A 19,764-nucleotide genomic window follows, 5' to 3' on the forward strand; every position below is an offset into this window, starting at 1 on the left:
GTTGTTTCAGAAGTACTTATCAACTCCCGGGCATAGGCTTCCATTTCCTAGTTTTCGCTCTCGGACCACAATGCCTCTGATTAGAATTTCGAATTGCAGGATATCTTTCAGGAACTGTTTTTCAGTATAAACCAGAGTTAGGGTTTTTTGTTGTTGTTGTTGTTGTTGTTTTAGATACCCTCATTTTCTTTAGGTAGGACCAGTAGAAATGCAACAAATGGAAACGGCGCTGTGTTTTTCCTCGCTTCCCATTTGTTTTGGACCACAGGCTCCATTCTGATTTAGGAGTCTTCGCTGCTCAGCATTTCAGTGATAATTCTCCCCATGGTCTACAGGATCCCTGGTCTGCTTGTTACTATAGCAACAGCCCTGTGTTGCTTGGCTAGAAGCAATTTTCTGCTGCTGTGGTGAAGCCCTATTTTTTTTTTCTCATTCCTTTCTCTCCGGTTACCTTGGTAACAAGCCTCTTCCTCTTCTGGTCTCTTGGTGATAAATTCCACCCTCCTGTTTCTCTCTTTCTCTAGTAACAGTCCCCTGGTCATGACTTGGACAGCGCTAGCCCATCTGTGAGTGGGTATAGTCTGTCGTCGTCAGACTGTCATCATGAAATCAGCCTTCCCTTTCTTTTTCTGTGCATCATTCCTCCCGCCTGCCATCTTTCTGGTGGTTGTCATGGTAACCATACCCTCTGAAAGTCTCTAGGCAAAGGCTCTACAGTTAACAACCATCATGTGAGAGTGTCTGCCAATATGTGGCCACACATCTCCATTTTAAACTCAGCCCCAGGCGGGTACCACGAATTAGAGAGAACAAGGCTTTTCATCAAAAACGCCTGGATGGAGTAAAGGAGGTCCTAGGGACCCAGGACTGGGAATGAGAGTTCTCCCAAACAATATCCGTAGCTACAAGATTTAGCCTAGGTCTGTGAGAGTGGCCATTTTGCCTAAGGAGATTCAAGTGACCGGCAGTCATTCCAGGCAGGCCAGTCATATACTCTGGATTTTTCTGAGGGGTGGGGACACTGCTTTGACATGAGGAGTCCTGGTTTTAACTGGGAGGCAGTGTCAGAGAAAAAGTGGTTATGCCACGCGCCCCTCCACTCCCCCCTGCCACCCTGCTCCCCTACCAAGTGCTGACAACCCAGAGCCTCGTGCATACTAAGCAAATGCTGTACCACTAACTGGCAACCTCAGACCCCCTTAAACGGCCTGAGTAGATAGAGGTTAGCAGAAAGGGTGTTTAAGGAACTTCACACATTATTGAAAAATTTCTCTGCCCTTAGGCTTTTGCTCTTATTTAGGGAGGCAGATGGGACTGCACAATTATAATAACACAAACTGTTTGACAAATGGTGGTTGCTATCTGCCAGGGCATTTGTAGCGAGCACTCTCCAGACACTATTTCGGTTTTACCTTATGACAATCCTCAGAGAAACTGAAAGATAAAATCGTTAAAGTTAGGAGGTGAAGTCAGGGTCTGGGGGGAGTGCTCAGTGCTAGAGTGCGTATTTAGTATCCAGGGGCCCCTGGCCTCAATCTTCATCAAAGAGAAGAGAAGTGATGTTAATGGAAGAGTCACACAGCTGATAAATCTGAGAGCTGGAATTTGAATCCAGGTATATTTTGTTCCACAGGTATTCTTTTGTAGTTTTGAAATTCTGTGTGCATGCCTCTGTGTGTGTGTGTGTGTGTGTGTGTATGTGTGTGTGTGTGTGTGTGTGTGTGTGTAGATCAGCATCAGTTCTCTCCTTCCACCATGTGGATACCGGGGATTGAAGTCAGCTTATCATATCTGACATAGGCACCTTTACCTGCTGAGCCATTTTACAGGATGCCTAAAGCTTTTTTATTTTATTTATTCATTTATTTATTTTGGTTTTTCGAGACAGGGTTTCTCTGTGTAGCCTTGGCTGCCCTGGACTCACTTGGTAGACCAGGCTGGCCTCAAATTCACAGTGATCTGTCTGCCTCTGCCTCTGCCTCTGGAGTGCTGAGATTAAAGGCATGCACAACCACGCCCGAGCGCTAAAGCCATTTCTTAAAGTAGTGTGTGGGTTCTTTTGGACTTTAGTCATCTTTGGTTCTGATTTTCCTTTTCCTCGTTTGTATCTGATTTAAGTCTTTTTTTTTCCCCCTCCCTGCTTTATCCTTTCTGTTCTCCCTCCCCCCAACATCTAATCTTTGGGTTGTTGTTCATTTGCTTGTCCTTTTGCTCTTAGCCTATCTCTTGACCACTTTGGCTCTGCTGATGGAAAGTTCTATCCTGTTTTCTGATTGTGTCTGAACAGCTGTGGAATGAAAACATTACAGCTATGTCCTTGCCTGAGAACAGGACAGAGATGATTTTGAAGAATGCCACTCTCTGAGCTTATTAGATCCAACAATAAGTAGGCAAGTCGTTTTTCAGCCCATTTAATCATTGTTGGGTGTCTGAGCTAGGCACGGGAGATAAAGCAATGACCTAGTCAGAACCTACCCCTTGTTTTTGTGAAACTAAAAGCCTGTGGTAGAACTCAGCCAATCAACCCGAGACCAGTTATGCAGTTTTATCCTGGAATTAATGCGATGAAGAAAACGAGTCAGGTGCCTTGATGCGATGTAGACAGAAATATTTTAGACCGGCTGCCATCTCTCTTTTGAGAAAAAGCAAGTCCTTGGGCTGATCTCAGCTAGTCGAGGGCGGTTACGTCATGAGCTTCCCAAGCTTGGTACCTTTGTCCTGCAGTTTCCTCCTCTTTTGCACCCTCCCTCCCTCTAGAGCCAGCGATGCGCGCCGGCGCACTGACTGTTGCCATGGGGACAGCTGCTTCGGCGCATGCGCACATGCCTTCAAGATGGCGGCGGCGGCGGCTGCAAGAGCAGTTCCTGTGAGCTCTGGATTCCGGGGCCTGCAGCGAAGGCTGCCACTTGTAGTGATTCTCGGGGCCACTGGCACTGGGAAGTCCACCTTGGCTCTGCAGCTAGGCCAGCGGCTCGGCGGCGAGATCGTCAGCGCCGACTCCATGCAGGTATGACAGCCGGCTTGTCCCTGGGCTTGGGAACCCTGGAGGTCGCGTGCGGGCCTCTGGACTGTCGCGTGGCTGTAGTGGGTGAACCCCGAGGCTTGTGGGGATGCAGATGAAAGGAACCCACACCTGCTAGGCACCCATCCAATGGCAGACAGTGCTGACTGTTGTCTTGTGATCACCTGAGTAACTTCTCAGGCCATTACTGTTTCGTTGATGTTACCAATAGTTTGGTTTCTGAAGCGACGTTGTGCGTGGTACATTGCAAATAGGTGGAGGAGAGGTATTTGAGCGTGTAAGGTTGACGTGTATCCAGTGAATATCAATAAATGAAAATTATTCCGGAACTTTTGCCATAATTTTAATTCTAACCCGGTGAAACCAAGGTAAATCAGATGCCACTCGTGAGTGTCTTCCTGGACACTTAAGAACAGTCAGAAGATCCGATTGTGGTCAGAGGCAGCCATTGGCCTCGTGACTTCAGATCACCCGTGCCCTTTATTTGAACATTGTATTCGTAAAGTGGAGGCAATGTCATTTGCCTCACAATATCACAAGGCAGAAGTGATTACTAAGGAGAGCAGGGTGGCCCGCTCTAAGGAAGATCAGACATGGTGGTAAATATTGGCTGAAGCTGAGGTTTGTTTTTTGTTTTTTTTAATTAAAAAAATGTTTTTTTATCCTTCTGTCCTCTTTGAGATGGGATGTACGGAAGGGATGTAGTATTCATCTCAGCTGGGAGCATTTGTGCTCTCTTAGGGAGTAGGTGGCGTTTTGGGTGAATGTGAGAAGGATTCAAACAGCTGTTAGGCATGCTCAGAGCTGTGGAACATACACAGCCAGCCACCGAACCTAAACCGATGGGCACTAACCAAAAAGGGTAGTTCTTCCTCCCACTCCACCTCAGAAGGCTCCTCACGTGGTTTCTGCCCTCACTGATTTATTTGTCCGTCATAAGACCATCAGCATATGCTAAAAGGCGGGATAATGCAACACATATTTGTTTGTAGCCTGCTTTGTGCCAGCTTTGGGAGAATGAGATTCTCCCCAACTTTAAGCTAACTTGAACAAAGATGTCTTTGTTTCTTTCGTAAAAGTGGAAGAATATCGATAACAACATTGTGATCAATAAATGGAGTATACTGTGAAGCACTTATGGCAAGTGTTAAAAAATATGGTAACTGAAAAATATGGCGGAAAAGACCATACTCCTTATATTGGGGAGTGTTAGTCTAGCTAAACATGATAAAACGCAGAGCTAATACGCGAACAGCACTACATATAGAGCGCTTGCAGGTGGGTGGCATCAGAAGAAGAGACTGCAAGTGCTAGATTTCATGATAAATTGTTAAATGCTATAGAATTCTTGAGAAGGAAGGAATCAGCGAAGGCCGTAAGTCTCTAAAGGAGGGCCTAGGCCGGGGAGACCTCAGTCAGCCAAGTGTCTCTTGTGCAAATGTGAGGACAGACCTGAGTTCAGATCCCGAGGACCCATACGGGGAAGCCAGGCATGATACCACACCTTAGCACAAGGGGATGTTAAGACTGGAGGGCTCCCAGAGCTCGCTGGCAGAGTTTCGGCAACCGGTGAGTGCTGGGTTCGGTGAGAAACCCTGTCTCAGCACATAAGGTAGGGAGCAATTGAGGAGACAGCTGGCATTGACCTCTCTGGCCTTTACATGCGTGTCTGTACATACACACGCGCTCATACACATGCATATTAAAAAAAATTAAGTAAGTAAATACACATTTTTACAAAGTTGGGCAAGGTGGCGTACAGTGTAATCTTTGCCTTTGACTAGCTGAGGCAGGAGGACTGTCCTAGCCTGGACGTCAGCCTGCTATATATAGGAAGTTCCAGGCCTGCCAGGACTACATCGTGAGACCTGGTCTCAAAAAAAAAAAAAAACAAACAAAATAATATACAGCGAAGGTTTGAAAAAATAAGAACGATGGAAAGGCATGTCGTAGGAAGGGGCACAAAAGAAGACAGAACGGTGGAAGAGTGTATGTAGGGCAGTCAGGTTACCCACAGGTTCCTTTGGGTCAGGAGATCAGTACAGGGTAAGAGCAGTGCGCATTATGGTTCGGAGGAGCATATGCTGAAGTTCAAGTGTGATGTAATTATAGCTGTTCCCCCTGAGACCTTGGAGACCCGCTTGCCCAGGGCTTTGGTAAGGTGGAGCTGCACTAACCGTGTCTAAGGACCATTCCGGTCCTTGTGTTTTCTGTAACTCGGCTGGGCTGGTGAAACGTTAGTGGGGATGGTCTGGTTGAGGCAGAGAGAATGATGAGCCAAGTGTGGTGCAAGATTCAGAGTTGGAGACCTGGGAGAATGAATGACCAAGCTCCCAGCCAGGAGGATCTCGCAGGGAATCCAAAGGGAAGTGGAAGTCTGTTAGTGGGTGTCCAGGAGTGCTGTAGCCATGAGCATGTTCCAGCACTCCTGGGTTCATCCTCCTGCTCTTATGTAAGAACAAGTGGTTCTGTTTTCTTGCCCAGACCTTTCTCACCTGCCTTTATTTTTTCTCCTCCTCCTCTTCCTCCTCCTCTTCTTCTTCTTCCTTATTCTTTTGCTGTTTGTTTTTCCCAGACAGTGTTTCTCTTTGTAGTCTTGGCTGTCCTGTACTCACTTTATAGACCAGGCTGGCCTCGAACTCAAAGTGATCCACCTGCCTCTGCCTCCCGAGTTCTGGGATTAAAGGCGTGCGCCACCGCCACCACCACCACCCCGGCTTCTTTGGTTTCTTTGTTAATTAATTATTATTGGTTTTTTTTTTTTTTGAGACAGGGTCTCTCTGTATAGCCTTAGCCATCCTGGACTCACTTTGTAGACCAGGCAAACCTCCCAGACATCTGTCTGCCTCTGCTTCCCTGAGTGCTGGGATTACAGGTGGCTTGTGTTTTGTTAGTTTCTGAGATAGGCTCTTACTCTGTAGCCCAGACAGGCTTTAGATACGCAGCAATCCTCCTGCCTCAGCCTCTGGAGTGCTGGAAGTCCAGGCACTAGTCACCATGCCTGGCTAATCATTTTAACTTACATTAATTTTTAAGTAACTGAATGGATTCTGGTAACGGGGCTTGAGTGCTCTCTGTAGTGGCTGCTGTATTCTCAGGAACAGTTATCTACTCATACTGTGTCTTTAAGGGTAAGTTAGAGTTCTTCGTCATTGCAGAGTAGAACATCAGGGCCACCCTGCCTTGACTGATGCTGACAATGTGGTAAAGCTTTCATATTTCACAAGATATTTCACTAAAGTGATCCTTTTTCTTCTTCCTCCTTTCTTGTGCTAAGAGTCAAACCTAAGGCATGCTACCATTTATGGTAGGGCTATGCAACCAAATAGCCACACTCCTAGCCCCAAATAGCGTGTCTCTTGTGTGTGCGCAGGTGCCTGTGTACTCCTGCACACATGTACGGAGGCCAGAGGATAACCTTGGGTGTCGATGCTTGGGTGCTGTTTACCAGTTTGTTTGTTTTTGAGACAGAATTTGGGCCTTCCAACACTGGCCTCCCAAGTTCCCATCCCCTCCCTGCACCTATCTCTTTCTGTAAAACAATTCACGGAATCCGATTAGCACTGCGACCCTGAGCGTGGGCAACTCACCAGGTTACTCCCCTCCCCCAGCAGCCGTCAGTTGCAATATCACCTCTGAGTGTCTCCTCCATCCGCAGTGGAACCTTGACTGCACTGATCTCCTGTAGGCGATCTCAGGTACTGTGTGCGAGTCCATGAGTGCAGCAGCCATGTCATGTTCAGAAGACAGCATCACAGCATTCTTTCCCACCCTCCAGTTCTTTTCTTTTCCTCTCTCTCTTTCTTGTCTCTTATGTGTATGAGTGTTTTGCCTGCATATATATCCTCACTCCACATGCGTGCAGTGTCTGTGGAAGCCAGAAGACTGATCCCTTGGGACTGGAGTTCCAGATGGTTGTGAAGCCACATGGAGGTGCTGGGAATCGAACCTGGATCTTCTGAAAGAGCAGCTCTCTTCAGCTCTATCCTTCAGCTCTTCTTAATTGTCTGTCTTACCCCCCACCTCCACACCTCTCTATGTTTCCTGAGCCTTGTGGGCGTTGATGCTGATGCAGGGACCAGTTACTCATGCGTCCCTGCATTGACTGTTAACCACTGCAAAAAGAAGTGTCTCTGACCAAGCTTAGAACTGCGTTAATTTATGGAGAGAATTGGCTGGCACAGCTGCCTAGCTGAAAGGTGAAGTTCTCAGAACCCTCTGGCTCCAGCAGGCTCCATTTGGTATTGTATAGAGGAGGGGCAGGTGGGAGCTGTTGGGTTTTGCAGCCTCGGTGTTTTCTGGGATGTGGTGTGGGGGGATGGGGAGGCTATAAGTCCTTTTTTGATAGTTCTCTCAGAGCCCTGCACTCCAGTATGGCCTCTTCTGATTCTCCGGTGCATAACATGCACATTCAGAATTGTACATTTGTGACTAGAAATGTCTGTTTGTTTGTTTTTCAAGACAGAGTTTCCCTGGCTGCCCTGGAATTCTCTTTGTAGACCAGGCTGGCCTCAAACTCAAAGATCTGCTTGCCTCTGCCTCCTGAGCACTGGGATTAAAGGCGTGCACCACCACCACTACCACCACCACCACCCAGCAACTTTATACTCTTTGTTGTTGTTTTTCCAAGACTGAGTATCTCTGTGTAGCCTTGGCTGTCCTGGACTCGCTTTGTAGACCAGGCTGGCCTCGAACTCACAGTGATGCACCTGCCTCTGCCTCCCAGAGTGCTGGGATTACAGGCATGCACTGCCATGCCCGGCTAGCTTTATACTCTTTTTAAGAAATTAAAATTGGGGCCTGGAGAGATGGTTCAGCGTTTAAGAGCACCATCTGTTCTTCCAGAGGTCTTGAGTTCAATTCCAACAACTACATGGTGGCTCATAACCATCTATAATGGAATCTGGTTCCCTCTTCTCTTGTGTAGGTGTACATGCAGGCAGAACACTGTATAGGTAATAAATACATCCTTAAAAAAGAGATTAAAATGATTATGATTTTAATGTGTATGGGTGTTTTGAATACACACACATATACGCACATATACATTTTGGATTTTTTTGTTTTGTTTTGTTTTTTGTTTTTTTTGAAACAGGGTTTATTTCTCTGTAGCCCTTGCTGTCCTAGAACTCACTTTGTAAGATCAGGCTGGCCTCAAACGCATGTAGGTCTGCCTGTCTCTTGATCCTGAATGCTGGGACTAGCCTTCATACATGTTTGTGCACTACTTGCATGCCTGGTGCATGTGGAGGACAGAAGAGGGCATCAGATCCTCTACAGCTGGAGTAACAGATGATTATGAACCACCATGTGGGTGCTGGCAATCAAGGCCAAGTCCTCTGGAAGAGCAACAAGTACTCTTAGCCACTAAGCCATCTCTCCAGCTCCTAAGCTTTATACCTTTAAAAAAAATTTTTTTTAAAGCCAGGCTCGATGATGATGCACACCTGTAATCCCAGCACTCAGGGAGGCAGAGGCAAATGGGTCTACAAGGTGAGTCCAGGACAGCCAAGGCTGCACAGAGAAACCCTGTCTCAAAAATAAAATAAAATAAAATGAAATTTATATGTAATAACTGTGTATGCGACTATTTCCTGTGTGGGGTGCCCGTGGAAACAGGGAGGCCTTCAGATTGTCCAGCTGGAGGGTTAGTCCCTGTGAGCTGCACGTGGGCGCTGAGAACTGAACTCCCATCTTCCCGCGCTCTTAAGTGATATGCCATCTCCAGAGTCCCTTCACCCCCTTTTCAGATCTTCACAGTAAGTAACATAAAGTAGACATTACTTAACAGTTCAGGAAATATGCTCAAGATCTGTCCATCTGTTACCGAGCATAGGGCTCGACTTTGCAGGTCTAGTGATTTTCCTCTTTAGATGAGGCAAGATTTGTAGGATTTAGTCCCAGAGAGTGTTTCTTAACCTGTATGCCACTCATCCCTCACAGGAATATGCTACATTTTGGTCAGGATCTAAAATACATCTTAAGATTGATAATATAAAGCCTGGTTAGGCAGCATACAGCCGTAACACCACCACTTGGGAAGTAGAGGCAGAAGGACCAGAAATTCAAGCCATTTCCAGCTGTATAGTGAGTTTGAGGCCAGGGCCACGTGAGAGTCTGTCTCAGAAAACAAAACAATGGGGCCCTTGAGGTGCTTCAGGCACAACAGTGCTCGATCCTAAGCCTGAGGGCCTGAGTTTGAGCCTTGGCCCCAGCGCTGTGGTAGGGGAGAGCTGACTTCTAACAGCTGTCCCTGACCTCCATACACATTCTCTGCAGCTCTGTGAACTCCCCTCCCCCATAACATAGTTTTTAAAAAATGACCTAAAAAGAGGTTCATAGTGTGGATCATGGCGATACATGTCAGGTGGAGCTGTGTTGTTAGAGGCTAAAACTTGGTATAGCTAAGAAATGGAATTTAGCGTCAAGTTGGTGCTCAAGATGAGCGTTTATTGAGACAAACAGTCTTGTGGGGAGCCCAGACAGTGCTGGAAAGTTCCTTGTTAACAGCCACAGATGAAAGAGAGGTGAGTGGAGACTGGCAGTTAGAAAGGCTTTTCAGGGGGTGGGGGGAAGAAAAAAAATAAAGGCTTTTCTAGTTTCCAAATTGAGTTTTAATTTATTTTTATTCGTTTATATTTTGAGGGAGGGGGTCTGGCTATATTATCCAGGCTGGTTTCAAATTCATGGGCTGAAGCAGTCTTCCACCTCAGCCTCCCAAGTAGTTAGACTATAGTCCCTATGACTATTATTTTTGCAATTTAATATTCCATTTAGGCATGCTTCTTGTATGTTTATATTCAGAAACATGCCAATAACTCAACAAAATTGTAAAATTGTATTCCACATAAACACTGTGTGTGGGGGGCACACACACACACAGATTGCTGTCAGGCATCTTTCTTTTTTTAAAGGCAGTATTTTTATGTAGCTTTGACTGGTCAGGAACTTACTTTGTAGACCAGGCTGGCCTCAAGCTCACAGAGATCCTCCTGTCTCTGCCTCTTGATTAAAACTGGGATTAAAAACATGTACTCTCCCCTTAATTATTAATTATTATTTTATTTGTTTTTTGGTTTTTGTTTGTTTCAAGACAGGGTTTCTTTGTGTAGCCTTGACTGTCCTGGAATTCACTCTGTAGGCCACACTGGCCTTGAACTCACAGAGGTATGTTTGCCTCTGCCTCTGGAGTGCTGGGATTAAAGGCATGGACACCCACTGCCCAGCATGATTGATTGATTGATTGATTGTTTTTTTTAAAATGTGTTTTGCCTGCATATATGTAAGTGCACTGTATACTTGCAGTACTTGTAGAGGCCAGAAGAGGGCACTGGATCCCCCAGAACTGGAGTTGGAGGCAGTTGAGAGCCATCGTATGGGTGATGGGAACCAAACCCAGGTTCTCTGCAAGAGTACCAGATGCTTTTAATCTCTGAGCCACCCCTCTGACCCCCTTTATTTTTTGAGACAGTTTTCACTGAACCTGGGCTTGCTGGGTTTTGCTATGCTGAGTCTACCTGCCTCCATCCCACCCAGTGCTGGGTCATAGATGTGTACTGCTCCGCTGGCCGGCCGGGTGCATGGGTTATGGACTCAGGCCCTCATGATTGCATAGCAAGCACTGGTAGTCACGGAGCCATTTCCCCAGGCAGTGTAAAACACGTCTTAGGTCAACCTCCCTCCCTTCCCCTCTCCTTCTACAGGGTCTCATAACCCAGACTGCCTTCAGTCCCTGACTCTTTCTTCCTTTAACTTTTAGCGGGGCATCTGAAGTGCTAAGACCACTCTGCTGCTAAATCTGGCTAGACTTTCTTCTCTCCCCCCCCCCCTCCCTCTCTGTCCCTCCTTTCCTTCTCTTGGTGGTGCTAAGGATTGAGCTTGGCCTGCGCACAGAGGCAGGAGCTCTGTCTGTTCTGAGCCGGAGCCTCAGTTCTTTGTCCTCAGTCGCCTCCGTGTTGTGCTTCTTCTGTTAACCTTTGTCCTAACTTAAACGTAGGGTCTATCCTAGGTAATGTTTTGGGGTTTTTGGTTGTTTGGTTGTTTTTTCCAACTTGACATAAGCTAGAGTCATTTGGGATGAGTGAACCCGAGTTTAAAAACTACCCCCACCATATTGGCCTGAGGTGCATATTGGCCTGAGGACCATATTGATGAGGGAGGGCCCCGCCCACTGTGGGCAGTGCCGTCTGAGGGCTGGTGGTCTTAGGTGGTATAAGAAAGCAGATTAAACAAGCCATGGCGAACAAGCTAGTGAGCAGCACCCCTCCATGGCCTCCGCCTCAGCTTCTGCCTCCAGGGTCCTATTTTGACTTCCTTCCATGATGGCGTATGACAAACTTACAAGAGGAAGTAAATCATGTTCTCTCCAAGTTGCTTTTGGTCATGGTGGGTTTTTTGTTTTTGTTGTTTGGTTGGTTTGGTTTTGGTTTTTCGAGACAAGGTTTCTCTGTGTAATAGCCCTGGCTTTGTAGATCAGGCTATCCTTGAACTCACCAAGATCCTCCTGTCTCTACCTCTCGAGTGCTGGGATTAAAGGTATGTGCCACCACACCTGGCTTGGTCATTGTGTTTTATCACCGCAGTAGAAACCCTAACTAGCCCTAACATGAATGACAGGGTCGTCCATGGCAACCTTTGACAAGGCACGAACTTTTCTAGGGAGTGCTTTTTAAAATCAGCATTGAATAAGTAAGTGTTTTGATGGTATGGTTCATTCTTGTAATCTTTGCACTTGAGCTGAAGCAGGAGGATTCCCATGAGTATGAGGCCAGCCTGGAAAAAAGAAAAAGAGAAAAAAGGAAGGGAGAGTGGGGCAGGGGTGGGGGGAGAAGTTTAAGCACTGAGTGAAATAACAACATAGTTGAGGCTTACAGGTCTGAAGTGGTGATTGTGTCTTGAGAGCCTGATAAGCAATGGCTTGAGCATCCAGCATCTGAAGGTCCGCTTCTTTCTGACTCAGTCAGTGATTGGTGGAGTGGGGTATCAGGGCAACTCTTCGAGGGCTTGCTGTCTTAGGAATTCCTTTTGGGCTCTCTTAGGCATGTCTGTGAGGCTATGACCGAAGTGGCCCTTCGTATTGATAATCTGATTTTCCGAAACCCTGGTTGTTTCTCAGTGTAGAGCAACATAAATATTCTCATTCAGCAGGGGGGGGGTCAGAATTCAAGGGGTGTCCAGTAACACAATCCCCGCTTTCCAGGATGGAAAAACTGAGGTACAGAAAGATTAAAGAGCTGCCTAGAGATCGTACCGCAAGACATCTGCACACCTGGAAATTGGAGCTGGCTCTTCAGACCCATTTGCAGAGTCTGATCCAGTGTAGGAAGATGATACTGAAGGTCTTCCTTTCAGTCTGGGTTGTCATCTTGGCATGCAAATCCGAGGCAGAGTGCACCTCATCCCCACCCCGCCCCCTCAGTGACTGCGAAACCTGAAGGCGGTAGCTGAACTTGTACGCTGCCTCCCTGAAAAACCAACTGCCGGGGGCGTGCTAAGAGGAGATAAAGTGTTCTGTTTGGGTTTGTAGAAAGGAAATATCTCTGACGCCTTAATTCTTCAAGTCCTGGGGAGAAGCAATATCAGACATAGGAGCGCAGCTCCCTCTGTGTTTTCTCAAAGCTACAGGAGAGACGCGAACGGCTTCTGGCAGCTTGACTAGTCAGCAGGCTCTGTGTCAGCTAATAGATGTGGAACTCTGTGTTCTTTTTGTCTGCTTTGGGACGTAATTTAGGAACAGTGTTTTGTACTAAAGGGCTGTCTGTCTGATAGTGCTCAAGGGAGGTCTGGGAGGCACAGGGGAAGAAGGGTATGAAAGGAGAGATGGGATGCTGCCTCATCGTGGCTTCATAGGACTCAGATAAAAGACACAAAGACATGATAACCAGGAGAGAGACGGGGCTATCCAGAGGCTCTTTATCACAGCTGGCAGACACGGTCTTTAAACGACTAAACATGACAAGAGGCCAAGAAAGGCATTTCAGATGTTTTTGACTCGTGTGTGTGTGTGTGTGTGTGTGTGTGTGTGTGTGTGTGTGTGTGATGGTTTCTAGCTCACTTGGTTTACTTTCATGTTAAATATAGTTTTATTTTGTGTAGGTTCTACGTATATGGTTACTCTTTGCTGCTACAGGGAGACCACTCGATGCTAGAAAGGAGAAGTGATGACTAGCTGAGTGGGAAGCCACAGACAAGGCTTGAGAGTCAGATTGGCGAGCTGAGGTGCTGCCCTGATGCTTCAGTGACAGTTAAGTGTCAGAGATGTCCTCTTCTGACTTCTTCCTGTGCCCGCACACATGTGCATATACATACATGCATGCAAAACTCTTAAAACATAGAATAAATAAACAAAAGAGTTTTTTTTTTTTTTTAAGAAAATACCATAATGAAGGCCATTGCATTGTCTGCGCTCTCCTTAAAAATGCGCGTCCTTTAATGCTTTCAGGAGTGGCTGGCGACCGTCTGGCACAGAGGATTCTTGAGGGACAGCCGTAGGAGGTGAAACTAAAAACACAGACCCTAGGAACAAATTGTTGAGGCCCTTAAAAGCCACTCATGAGGTTTGGGTTTCAGCAGGGAAGTGAGAGTCGCTCTAGCATCTGAGTGGAGAGCGAGAGGGTCAGGGAGGGAGCCAGCTTGGCTTCTGCAGCACTCACCTGCATGGCTGAATGAATTAGACCTTTTTCCCCCTAGAATTATTTCAGAGTACAATGGTTTTGGTTCACTGTTAAGTGAGGTCGGTTTTTAGGTGTCTCTCTGTAGCACACTTGCATTTTATTTTATTAAAGAACAAAGGGCAAATGATCCTCAGGTTCTCACCCAGCTGCATCCTGGCTGCCCCGGAAATAAAGGAAATAAAGGTCACGGGCTCCGTGTCAGATGCGGAGACTCTTTTTAAGCATTTCTTAGGAGGGTATTTCAGTGCCTTTTAGAATTGTTCCTCACAAACAACCATGATTTCATTCTTCAAGCCTTCAGTGAGAACACTATTCCCGAGATTTGGGATTTTCCCATCAGTGTTACCCTTCTCCTATAGAAACTGGTCCACATCTCCATCTTCCCTAGATGAGCAGGGACCAAAGCCACATCCAGCCGACCTCTCAGGCTTCTAGCCTTTCTGTGGCATCGTCTTGACCAGAGCTGTGGAAAGAGCTTTCCTTCTGGAATTTCATTTTGTATTTATTTTGTGTGTGGGGGTGTTTACGAACATGCCACAGCTCACATATGGGGGGCGTCTGTCGGCAGCTTGTGGGAGTTGGTTCTCTCCTTCCAACATGCAAGTTCTGACCGTCAGGCTCTATGGCAACCACCCTTACCTGCTGTTTGTTTTTTTTTTGTTTTTTTTTTAAAGACAGAGTCTCGCTCTGTCACCCAGTGGAGCCTCAACTTTACAGTCCTACTTCAGCCCTCCGAGTGCTGGGGTCTCGGGCACATGTCACCATTCCTAAGACCACTGTCCTGTTTTTAGCACTGTTCTGCAAGCCGTCCTGCTGTCATCATCCCTCTGGGATGTAAGGCTGTAATTCCTCTCCCATTCAGTAAGGGGCAGTTTTGACAATTTATTTCTAAGGAGTTTGACCAGGTGCTGTCATCTTATTAAAATGGAAAGGCAAAGTAGTGTGGAAAGGTAATAACAAGACAAGCACAACCTTAACAAAACAGCCTGAGCTCTGCCACCAATAATGACTCAGGTTGATTTTGTTCGTTTGTTTTTTGAGACAGGGTTTCTCTGTGTAGCCTTGGCTGTCCTGGACTCACTCTGTAGACCAGGCTGGCCTGGAATTCACAGACATCCTCCTGCCTCTGCCTCCCGAGTGCTGGGATTAAAGGCGTGCACCACCACCACCCAGCAGTTATTCTTGATGTAATGAATGCAGTGAGGAAGGTATCACCAGCTGGATTCTGGGAAACCAAAAATTAGACTGAGAGACATTCAAGAAAAGAACTGACCAAGTACCCTTCAAGAGAATCAAGGACATGAAGATAAAAACTGAAAACTGTCCCTCCTCTAGGAGGCCAAGGACCCGTGATGATTAGATGCAATGTGGCATCCTAAACTGTATCCTGAACTAGAAGGAGACAGCGATGGGTAAAACCCACATCTACACGTCAGGAACTGGGCTCGTGCCCGGGACACTTTCCTAGTTCTCAAAATACCATGGCGATCTAAGATTCGAGGACAAGCTGGATGTATTGTTTCCTCTGACCTCCACACACGTGTGCCCACGCTCATGCACACACATTACACACACTGGTCTAAAATCAAACCACTTTCTCCACTTCGCATCTCCCAGCAGCAGTGCTGGGATTAAGTGCACTGGGCTTCCAGCTCTGAGAGGATCAAAATAAGTTGTCAGGCTGTGGGGCAAACACTGTTACCTGCTGAGCCAGCTGCCCGGCCCCTGCTTTGCAGTGTTGAGACAGGATCTCGTGGACTCCAGATTGGCCTGGAACAGGCTGTGTAGTGCTCTACCACACCCATCTGAGGTGCTGAGGGTCAAATTCAGCCTGTGCAGGAAGTCAAGCATTCTAAGTGAGCTATGTTTAAGTTTGCGTATAATACAGTACTTAAATGTGTGTGTGTGTGTGTGTGTGTGTGTGTGTGTGTCTGTGTGTGTGTCTGTGTCTGTCTGTCTGTCTGTCTGTCTGTCTGTCTGTGTGGTCTAAGGACAACTTGTGGGAGTCATTTTATCTTTCCATCATAAAGATTGTGCTCTGGTTGTCAGGTTTGCAGCCAGCACCTTTCCCATCAAGCCATCTTTGTGATCCAAATGTACTTTATGTTGTGTTCAGTTTACAGGGTGATTCTAGTGCTTTTGAAAATGGACTCTAACTTAAGTTTTGATGTATAGTTCTCTAATGACTATTGATAGTTTTGTTGTTGGTTTCCCTAGTGATAGGGATAGTGCTATGCGTGCTAGGCGAGTGTTCTAGCACTGAGCTACAAGCCCCAGCCCTTTCCCTAAACAACAAAAAGTGTCTTACTCTTCCCTGCAGTGTAGGGGAGAGTCCATGGTCTCCTACATGCCAGACAGGAGCTATACCACCCCACCCCACTTTATTTGTTTGGCCTTTCTTTATATATGTAGCCTCTGCCATCTTTGAGCTAACTGTGTAACCCAGGCTAGTCTCAGAGGTGTAGGAATCTTCCTGTCTCAGTCTTGCTAGTGCAGACCTAAGAGGCCTCAACCTCTCCGGGCAGCTTTTGGCTGCTTTTTTAGTTTTTTTTGAGACAGGGTTTCACTGTGTAACAGCCCCACCATGCAAGATTCTTTGTAGACCAGGCTGACCTTGAAACTCTGCTTCCTGAGTGCTGGAACTAAAGGCGTGCACCACCATGCCCCGCTTGGCTGCTTATTTTTAAATTGGGTTGTTTGTCTTTTTGTTGTTGAGTTGTATGTATTACATTTTGATACAAAGCTGAAACATAGCAGAGTTGTGTGTCCCCTTTCCCCTCCCTTCTGATGCTCCTGTGTTTTTGCCTATCTTGTGCTGCCTGCCTCCCCACTCTTCCTTTTTCTAGTGGGGTCAGTTGCCTTTTCAAGAGTCCATTGGCCTTTTGTGTTTTCCTGTTCTTTTGTTTGTTTGAGACTAGTTGTATGTGTGTGTGTCACCGCCCCCGCCTATAACAGCTCTGGCTGTCCTGGATCTTGCTCTATAGACAAGGCTGACCTAGAATTCACAGAGATCCTCCTCCTCCTCCTCCTCCTCCTCCTCCTCCTCCTCCTCCTCCTCTTCCTCTTCCTCCTCTTCCTCCTCTTCCTTCTCCTCTTCCTCCTATCTTGTCTCTGCCTCCCCTGATGAATTTTCCCTCATTTGCTGTGCTCACTTATGTATAATGCTTCTCATTTGTATGTTTATTGATTTGTGAGAATGTTCTGGGTATTATGTTTGGTGTTGTGTGTGTGTGTGTGTATGTGTGTGTGTATGTGTGTGTGTGTGTGTGTGTGTGTGTTGAGATAGTCTCATGCAGCTCAGGCAGAGCCTCAAGCTTAACTGTAACCAAGTCTTGAACTCCTTACCCTCCCACCTGCCCTTCCCCAGAACAGGGCTTTTGATATGTGCCAGTACACCTGCTTGGTATTGGCTTGAGTATTAGTTTTTTAGTTAAACAGTTGGCCCTACCTTTTTTTGTCATACAAATTTATAATTTGCATATTGTAACTTAATAATTCACAGCTGACATTTATACTCCTCTGGAGTGGTGGAGTTTATAGGACTCACATCTGTAATCCCAGCATTTGAGAGGCTTCCATAGGAGGATCCACTTGAATTTGGACCAGTCTGTACTACATAGCAAGCTTTAAAAAAAAAAAAAGCCTGGGGCTCCCCTACCTATTTTCCTTCCTTTCTTTCCCTTGGGTTTTTCTTTGTCAGTGTTCTATTGCTGTGAAGAGACACCATAACCATGGCAACTCATAAGAGGAAAGCATTTAATTGGGTCTGGTTTACAGTTCAGAGGTTTGGTTCATTATTAGCATGGTGGCACACAGGCATACATGGTGCTGAAGAAGCTGAGACAGACAGACAGACAGACAGACAGACAGACAGACAGACAGACACACACACACACACACACACACACACACACACACACACACACACACACACGAGACTTGGCTTGGACACCTGAAACTCCAGAGCTCACCCCTAGTAGTATACTTCCTCCAACAAGGCCACACCTCCTCATCCCTGTCAGCTAGCACCGCTCCCTAATGACCAAGCATCCAAATATATAGCCTATGGGGCCATTCCCATCAAACCAGCACAGGGTTTTCTGCACACTCCTTTGTTTTGTCTTTTCAAGACAGGGTTTCTCTGTGTAGCCCTGACTGCCCTGGACTCTCTTTGTAGACCAGGCTGACCTCGAGCTCACACGGATCCGCCTGCCCCTGCCTCCTGAGTGCTGGAATTACAGGCGTGCTCCGCCACCACCACCACTCCCGGCTGTCTCTGCACATTCTTGTAGACTGTCACAGGTGACCATGAGGACCACTTTATCAACTCTTTTCCCTTCCCCTCTTCTCTGCCCTCTTTGCCTGTTTCTTTCATTTTTCTTTTCTTTGCATGTATGTGTTTGTAGTATGTGTGTGTTCACATGTGTGGGGTGTTGGGAGGCTCGGAGCTGATGCTGGGACTCTTCGTTCCTCTCCTCTTACTGAGGCAGGGTCCTCGGCTGAGCTGCAGGCTTGCCAGTTCTGCCTACTCCAGCGCCCCCGGGATCCGTCTTTGCTGCACACTTGTGAGTTCTGGAGAGCCAAACTCTGATCCTGTTGTTTATGTGCTTTACTCACAGAGCCATTCCCTAGCCCTCCTCTCTCCTTGTTTACACTTACAGCCCTGCCCAGCCCTTGAGTGTGCTTCTCAACCTTTGCTGTACATTAGGGGGCACGGGGAGGGGGTGGGGGGGAGGGGGGAGGAGGGCGGTACTGGGGGAGTGTCAAATGCACTGCTTCTAGGTTACAGCAATTAGCAAAACCGTTGACCAGCAAACTTCAAAGGCCAGCATCTTTAGTTTACAGTTTGTTGTTCCGCTGTGGTCTCTTCCTTTCACCCTGTGGATGGGCTGGCTTACCTGGAAAGCTGGGTTTCACGCTCAGCCCAGCTACTATATGTAGGTACAGCTTCGGATAAATCATAGCTTTTGGGGGGCCAGCTTCTTCTTTGGGTATGTTAGAACGGGAAATGTGCTGATCTAGAACAGCAGCTGTCACTATTTTAAGAAGAGACATTAGTAAATAGTTTAGGCTCTAAGGGTCACACATTGTCTCGGTGTCTCAAGTCCCTTTTGATATTGGAACTCTTAGGGTCAGATAGAGCCTGGGTTGTGGCAGCCCTAACAGCTAAACAGGGTTTAGCTACCTATCTTTTGTTTATTTTTGAGATAGAGTCTGTGTAGCCTAGAACATTCTATGTAAATCAGGTTGGCCTCAGACTCAGATCTGCCTGCCTCTAGCTCCTGAGAGCAGTCTGTCTAAAGGTGTGGGCCACCATGCCTGGCACCCAGCTTTAATAAGCCAGACAAGCACAGCAAGCCATGGAAAGCAGGTTTACTCAGTGTGGCTACATTGGGGAAAGGAGCAGATAAAGAAGGGGTCCAGTGACACCCCCACCCCACCCCATCCGTCTTTGAGGTCTTGACATGAGGTTTAGGTTTAAGCAGCGTGTAAGAGGTCAGTGTCCTGGTCAAGGTGTGGTGTTGCTATCTCGTCAGGGTCTCAGCTCCAGTCCCCCCTGCAGGTTGTTGTGACAGAAACGTCTTCTGTAGTTCCTCATCTGATGGGACCAGGGATCAACCAAGATCCTCAGCTTCTGACTCTAAAGTTCATCCCTTTCCTTCTCCCAGCATGAGGTTCCCGGGGAAGTTCCAGTTCCCTGGGGACCAGCCTTTCAGTAGTCTGACCGTCAGAAGGAAGGAGGACACGGGAATCCGTTTGGAATGGCCGCCTTCCTGAGGCCGTTGAGTTGCTGCCTGAGGACCTGAGTTTGATCCCCAGAAGCCAGGTGGTAGGAGGAGAGAACCAACCCCTGCAGCTCTCCTCTGACCCCAACACTTTCGGCCAGTTCCATGGTTAGCTTTGGGACATTGGGGTTCTTTTCTTCCAAACACTTGCCAGGGACCTCACCTCCAAGAGCCAAGGAAAATCATGTTTAATCACCAGTAATTAAATATATTAAATATAATGTCATGCAATTAATGTAGTACTTACAGTCTGTTGGCACTGTTCTAAACATTTTACATATAT

The 19,764-nt window shown here is 46.9% G+C and overlaps 1 protein-coding gene across 2 annotated transcripts in view; it reads left to right on the forward strand.

Moving 5' to 3' along the window:
* The first annotated feature begins 2,751 nt into the window (after positions 1-2,751).
* The window catches only part of TRIT1 (tRNA isopentenyltransferase 1), a 44,272-nt gene continuing 27,259 nt past the window's right edge, over positions 2,752-19,764 (forward strand). The window contains exon 1 of one of the 2 annotated variants that reach the window (XM_084786843.1): positions 2,752-3,007. In XM_084786843.1, the coding sequence (XP_084642969.1) occupies positions 2,834-3,007 (174 nt within the window). In that variant the 5' untranslated portion in view covers positions 2,752-2,833. The remainder of the gene's footprint in view (positions 3,008-19,764) is intronic. The other variant, XM_084786842.1, reaches the window with a different exon arrangement.

Source organism: Acomys minous (assembly GCF_964271855.1).
Source record: "Acomys minous genome assembly, chromosome: 6".
Classification (NCBI taxonomy): domain Eukaryota; kingdom Metazoa; phylum Chordata; class Mammalia; order Rodentia; family Muridae; genus Acomys; species Acomys minous.